The sequence below is a fragment of the Cottoperca gobio genome, chromosome 3 (assembly GCF_900634415.1).
Source record: "Cottoperca gobio chromosome 3, fCotGob3.1, whole genome shotgun sequence".
NCBI lineage: Eukaryota > Metazoa > Chordata > Actinopteri > Perciformes > Bovichtidae > Cottoperca > Cottoperca gobio.
This window is the reverse complement of record NC_041357.1, coordinates 14,206,424-14,213,675: the sequence shown is the minus strand read 5'-3', so window position 1 is coordinate 14,213,675 and position 7,252 is coordinate 14,206,424. Positions and strand designations below refer to the sequence as shown.

Here is a 7,252-nt window from a genome sequence, read left to right as displayed (position 1 = left end):
ACTAGATGAGCTATAGTCAGTTTAAACCATTTTGTAGGTTGCAAAAACAATAATTAATATAATATAAATTTGATAGTCTTAATTGCCTTTCAAAAGACTGAGGATGTGCTTTGAGCTAAATGCTAATGACAACATGCTCACAATGACAATGCTAGCATACACAATTCATCACAGTTCACCATACAATACATCAGACAAAATACTCGTTAACTGTCATTAAGTTTATTTCACACCGACAAGTGACTGACCTACAATGAACATTTACACTGCATCTCTCCAATGTTAGAATGACAAGTAAGGAATGCAGTTAATGTTAGTGTTACAAACTGTGCATTTACAACCTCTACACTTCAGCAAGACAGGGGTAGGAATGTGAGTATCAGCAATGTTAGGAAAATATTTAGACTAATGATGCAAAACCGTAAGTTGAGTTGCGCTGAGCTGCTCAGTGGTGGAAGAGCCGCAGGTTGGTGTGCACCAGAGTGATGCCTTGGTCATTGCAGGCATTAATCACAATCTGGTCAGCAGCAGAGCCCGCTGGAGCTGCGATGTACTCAACGCCACTCTGAAGACACACAGAGGGAAGAAACATTAGCAAAGATGGTTGGAAAGTACACTTTACAGAGACAATAGTCCAAAAGACAAGATTTCAGCAGGTGTCTGCAGGCCATTTCCTAATTAAGTGCATACTGTAATGAACCAATGCTTTTGTGAAATGTGTTATATTTACCCGTTTGGCACGATCTATGTTATCTCTGAAGGGGAAGAAGGCATCAGAGCTGACAGCCACGGCCTGCAGGGAGCTGATCCAGCTCTTCTTGTCAGCCTCCGACAGAGGCTCGGGCACCTCTTCAAACTTAGACTTCCAAGCTGCCATGTCTGGGCCCTGTCAGCACAAAATACACACAATACAGGACTTGTTATGTATTCTCAACGTCTCAAACTTTAGAGGTTGACTGCGTGTACTCGACGGCCACTGTGGGAACAAATTAAAACAGATCTATTCAAGGGACATCTAATGTAGCCATAGCCAACTTACTGTAGCTGTTTGGAGCGGTAGCCAACCTGATCAGAATGACCAGTCACCGACATGAATAACATTACACTACTCGATTACCTCCATTGTATAAAAACAAATTGTAAAATAAAAACAGGATTAAAATGTGTTAGTTGGTGGCAAATTAGAATAAAAAATAAAAAAGTATTGCACACAATCAGGCAAAACATAATCCATCATTACAGTCAATGTTCTAGATCCACTGCAGCAGTCAACAGGATAGCACATACCTCTTGCTCTTGCTGTGAGAGTTTATGTAAGAAAAGAATCATTGCAGGTATTTTTATCCAACAAAATTCATACAACTACTTTATCTTAAAAGTGTGTGTTACCCCCCCGCTGTACCTCTCCAATGGTGTCGCTGACATACTGGTCGATAGCGTTGGCGATCTCCGCTCGCTTGACACCACTGCAAAACTTCATGTTCAGGACACGGGGGTGGTGTCTCAGCCACCAGTTGTCAGCTTTGTCACCTGCCAGGCGTGTGCAGTGGATACGAGACTGCTGACCCGCTCCAATGCCAACAACCTGTAAAACGCAGAGAAAACATTAGGGAGGAAAACTTACGTCTGGTCCAGATTAGTCTCTGCTGCTTTTAGCCGCCTGTTCTTACCTGTCCATCTTTAGCGTAGCAGACAGAGTTGGACTGAGTGTACTTGACAGCGATGGTGGCCACAGCGAGGTCACGCACAGCTTCCTCGGAGAGCTTGTGGACACAGACATAATCATAAGGGTGAACACGTGTCATTTAGATAAGATTGTGTCAACAATTAAATAATTATAATTATAATTATATATATATATATATATATATATATATATATATATAATTATAATATATATATATATATATATATATATATATATATAATTATAATATATATATATATATATATATATATATATATATATATATATATATATATATATTTATTTTTTTATTTTTAAAAGCCAAAGCAGGGCGAGGACGTAATTACAGTAACTCACCGAGCCCTTGGAAACAACGTTGCTGAAGAACTCCTTATCGATAGTCCTACCATTCCTCTTTTGTTTGAGATAGAGACCAAACAGCACTCTCACCTCCGCCTCGTCAGGCTCGTAGTCTGGATCCATCTGGCACAAAGACACGCTTCGTTAATCAGAGCATTAACCTAACTCCGATTCAAATGATCCTTTTTTTAAACTAACTGATGTTGATAAAGATCCGTCACCTGAAGCACACAGTAGTTGCCATTCTTCTTTTTGGAGAGGATCTTGAGTGCCTCCTCGTTATAACCAGGAGCAATGATTCCATCCGACACCTGCGAGCACACAAAGCGAATCACGGTTAAACAAAGCAATGTTGCAGCAAAACAAACTAAAGCCAGCCGATATTTTTACATAACGTTACCTCTCTTGATATAATCTTGGCGGTGGGAACGTCACAAACATCGGACAGAGCAATGAAGTCTCCAAAAGAAGACATTCTGTCTGAGCCTCTCGCCCTTGCGTAGGCCGTGGCCAGCGGGGTGAGATCCTTCAGCATGTCATGCACCATGCACACTTTGGCTTCTTCCTCAGTCAGAGGAACTCCTACTGCAGCTCCTTCAGAAGAAACGTGAAAAAGAGTCATTTCCAGTTTAAGACACTGAATTCCATTTCTATATTGTTGAGTGTTTCTGCACGTCTCTTCTTCATACCGGCAGGGCTGACATGTTTGAAGGAGGTGGCAGCAGCCATGCCGAGAGTGCTCTTTAACTCTCTGACCAGCTGCCAGGCGTTCAGAGCATCACACAGGTTAATGAAGCCGGGGGAACCGTTGACCACTGAGAGAGGGGGCAAAATCATTGATGCTTAAGGATAAATTATTTGTAGTTTTCTGCATTTCTATGGAAATTAACAACAATTCATACCTCACGTAACTGAATCATCTCTCTATCCTACCATTTATTTATCAGCTGTTATCTGACATGGTCAGTTTAGACATTAAAGAAAAGTCATTAAAGTCACAGTGTAGTAGGTCATAAAGAAAGTAATATTATACTATTTTATCATATAACTCACCAGTAAGCAAATAAGTGTGTTTTTCCAAACTACTAATTTAAAGACAAACTGACAATGACAGCTTTAGGTCAGTGGAGACCGTTATGATGAGTCTTCTCTACCTTTGAGGGGGAGAGCTGAGCGCAGGGTGTAGAGTTGGGCGGGTGCTTGGTGAGGGTTCATGCCGTAGCGCAGAGGCAGCTGTGAAACACCGCGGCTGTACTGTCCACGAAAGTAGTCGGATATGGCCTCGTCATACTGCGCCGTGCGTGTGAAGGCCTGAAGAGCAAAGAACATTAAATCATTTAATTAAATTCTTCTAATGTGTACCAAAGCCAGGGTTATAAACCTCAAGGCATTTACAATTTAATCACAATAATTGAACGCAAGCTCTGGACTATTTTGTCAAGACTGTTTCTGTAGCTATCCCAAAGAGAAGCAACACAACTTTCTGAGCTTAAATAGATCCATTCATCTATTGATCCATCAGTTCGTCATGTTAAACCTACACACACATTTCAACACTTGTGATACTAAACCTACACTGGACTTTGACTTGCACTGACCCTCATCTCTAAGCAAACAAACAACCTAAAATTAGTACCGAGAAATAAATGACAATAAAAAGGAAGAGTTTTCTAAAAATGAGTGACATGATCAACATTACACATCTACCTCAGGAGCCTGCTTCATAAGAATTTACTATTACACAATCATGACTTTTAATACCTGCTCATTCATTATTAAGCCAAACACTTGAGATTAGACTGGAACAAGTCTGAACACAGAGCGGGGGTAGATTTGATTAGAGGATCAAGGGATGCTGATCGGTTTAAGAGAGCTCATTTTAAGAATAAAGATCGTTATGAGATTATTTTCACTATCATCTAATCTGCTGATTATTGCCTCAATTAATCATTTGGTCTTTAAAATATCAGAAAATAGTGAAAAAATGCTGATCATGATTTCCCCAAAACGCCAAAGTTGCAATATATTCAAACACCTTATTTTGTCACAACAGTCCAAAACCCAAAGATACTCAGATTACAGAAAACAAGCAAACACACCATTTAAAGAAAATACTGAAACGATTAAAAAGCCCTTAACCCTTGTACCTCACTCGGGACATTTCTGTCTCCCAACAATGTCAGAATAGCTTTTATTAACATATCCAAAAGAAAAGAGGAAATGTGTTGTAGTTCCTAAATCTGCTCCAAAAAGTGTTCAGACAAAAAGAAAAGTCTTCCCAACATGCTAGTGTTGTACAAATTCAGTTCATATACATGTTAAAATGGTGGGGAAAGAAGAAAAGTCATGTTACTTTGAGGGCCAGAGTTCTGCGGGTTTCCAGGGCCGTATCTTTGTCTCCTGAACTCTCCATCTCCTTGGCAACCAGCGAATAGTCAGCAGGGTCGCACACGATAGTGACCCGAGCATGATTCTTGGCCGCTGCTCTCAACAGAGTCACACCACCTGGGAAGACACAAGGTTTTTTTTTTAATGCCCATGCTAATAAATCTGTTTTTTTTTAATGCCATGTGAGAGACACACACACACACACACCGATATCTATCTGCTCCACAGCATCTTCAACTGTCACACTCGGGTTAGACACGGTCTTCACAAATGGGTAGAGGTTGCACACCACCACTCTTAAAAAGAGCAAAACAAAATGAATGTCATACTCTTCATAAAGATCATCATCGTTACTACTACACAACTACATTACTGCAACACACACACAGATCATGAACAACAAGACTATTCAGGGTGACATTTCTCATTTCTACCATATTCAGGCCCAATATTAGAAAAGTGCAGCTGTAGACTATTCCTTAAAGTGATAGGCAAGACTTTCACCATGAATAACATATTTTTATATTTACAGTTTTATGAAACTGAGGAAAACAGCAAATCCTCACATTTGCTAAAAGCATAAATATATTCTGCTTTTTCTTCTTAATAGATGAATCAAATGATTAAATTGACCTTTAGAACTGTTGATTATATAATTGATTAAAGATTGACTAGGACATTCAGCACAACTAGTTTGTGCTGGCAGTTTTGGACTTTAAACTGACATTTTTCAACATCGTGGTCCATGTTTCTCTGGTACAATTATACTTGTATCACTGGCGTTTATGCAACACTGCGATAAAGGATTTCCTCGACTAAATATCTTGCTGCTAGTGATCACCAACCCGACAGCGTGAGCTTGTTCTTTTTTTTTCTGGATGAACAAACTGTGACATCTCTGATCTAAAATCACATTCTTCTTCTTCTTGTCCTTAACAAATCAGAGTCACCAGATGAGCTTACAGCAGGAGCAGCACTTTTCCAATAAAGCAGCAGCTGAATGAACTCCACGAGTCTCCTAACGGGACAACACAAGTTTAAACTGTAACCACATTAGCTTGTGAACAGCCACAGGTCATGCATGCTCTTTCAACCAGGCTTTGTAGGAATTATTCTAATGCAGTTTTCCCCCCCAGTAAAGATCTACAATATGATCATAAAACACTGAGGCTATTTTAAAATATAAAAATGTTGTACGTTTATGCATTTGAGACTTCTTTGCCTGCTTCCCTCACCTGACCAGGCTGTAGCCCAGCTTCTCCATGTCCGCAGTGTCAGTGGGGGTTTTCCTGGCCAGGATGCCTCCATGCACAGCTGGATGCAACGTCTTCACTCGGCCCCCCAGCATCTCTGGATGTCCAGTCAGCTCAGACACATCCCTGACACACAGCAGAGGCACTGACAGGTTATTGAGGACCACACATATCTGCTCTATTTTGTGAATTGGGGGGGGGGGGGGGGCAAGACACTGGGGGTAACTTTTAATTTAAGGACTACTTCAGCACCCACCTGACAGCCAGGCCAGCATCACGCAGGGCTTTGGCTGTGCCACCTGAGGCGACCAGAGACAGTCCAACATCCACCAGCCTTTTGGCAAAGTCCACCAGTCCAGTTTTGTCTGACACACTCAAAAGTGCTATGAGGACAGATACAACGAGACTCAACAAACATCTCTATGCATGTTGACGAACACAAAACAGAAGTAAAAGTATATTTTAGCGAGCTAAAGATGCCCACGTTGGCTAATGTTAGCCAGAGAGCTAGCACCCTGCATGTCGCAGATCAAAACTTTAAAATTCATTAAGTCTGAAGGAGAAACTCTTACCAAGCTCTGAGGAGGCCATGCTTACAGTCACAGTTTCAGTCTGCAGTCTGAGTCGATGCAAAGAGGCTTTTTGCTCAGTCTTCACTCAATTTAACCAGCAAACTTTGCAAAATAACGATTGTGGAGGCTGAGACAAAACTACAAGCTTTTCATTGCTTCATCATGTGCTTCAAAACTAGAAAGACCCGCCCTGCTGAGGTCGGGCCGCCCCTAACACACAAGCGCACCCAAAAGAGCAACACGGCGCAGAAAATGCGCATTTTCATCCGCAAAAAGAAAATATCCAGAAAGTGTATATATATTAATATATATATATATATATATATATATATATATATATATATATATATATATATATATATATATATATATATATATATATATATATTATATATATATATATATATATATATATATTAATATATATATATATATATATATATATATATATATATATATTAATATATATACACTTTCTGGATATTTTCTATATACATATATATTTATATATATATATATATATATAAATATATACACTTTCTGGATATTTTCTATTATTATATATTGTCTTGATATTATATATATATACATATATATATAGGTAGTTCATATGAAATTGTAAATATCTAAAACTGGAATTATGAATATATATTTTGCAGCAGCTATGTATTTGTATGTCATTTCATTGAGGAAGCCTTATACAAAATAAAAGTTGCATATGGATCATAGTCATCCTCTGCATTAATAAAATATATTAAGAGTCAAATCAGGTGAGGTTTCTTCTTTTATTTTGCCACAAGAGGGCAGGCATGGACCTCTGGAACTTGAGACTGATAAATGTTTTACTCCTGTATACTAAGTTGTGTGCATATGTTATAAATGATTATCTGATTGGTTCTCGTATTTATCACTATGAACAAAGCTCAAGATAATTAAACCCTTATTTTTATCAGAAGACTTTATGTATAATTTATTTTCAGATTAAATTGATC

General features: G+C 38.9%; 1 protein-coding gene across 1 annotated transcript; it reads right to left on the bottom strand.

Moving 5' to 3' along the window:
* Positions 1-200: 200 nt before the first annotated feature.
* Positions 201-6,454, bottom strand: atic (5-aminoimidazole-4-carboxamide ribonucleotide formyltransferase/IMP cyclohydrolase). Its single transcript, XM_029428600.1, has 14 exons — positions 6,261-6,454; positions 5,945-6,071; positions 5,671-5,814; positions 4,643-4,731; positions 4,401-4,552; positions 3,202-3,358; positions 2,737-2,862; positions 2,448-2,641; positions 2,269-2,358; positions 2,045-2,170; positions 1,671-1,763; positions 1,403-1,585; positions 731-886; positions 201-565 (listed from the first exon to the last, which is right to left on the bottom strand). Exons 1-14 carry the CDS (start codon positions 6,277-6,279, stop codon positions 446-448), a joined length of 1,776 nt encoding a protein of 591 aa, XP_029284460.1. The 5' UTR covers positions 6,280-6,454; the 3' UTR covers positions 201-445.
* Between the last annotated feature and the right edge of the window lie 798 nt (positions 6,455-7,252).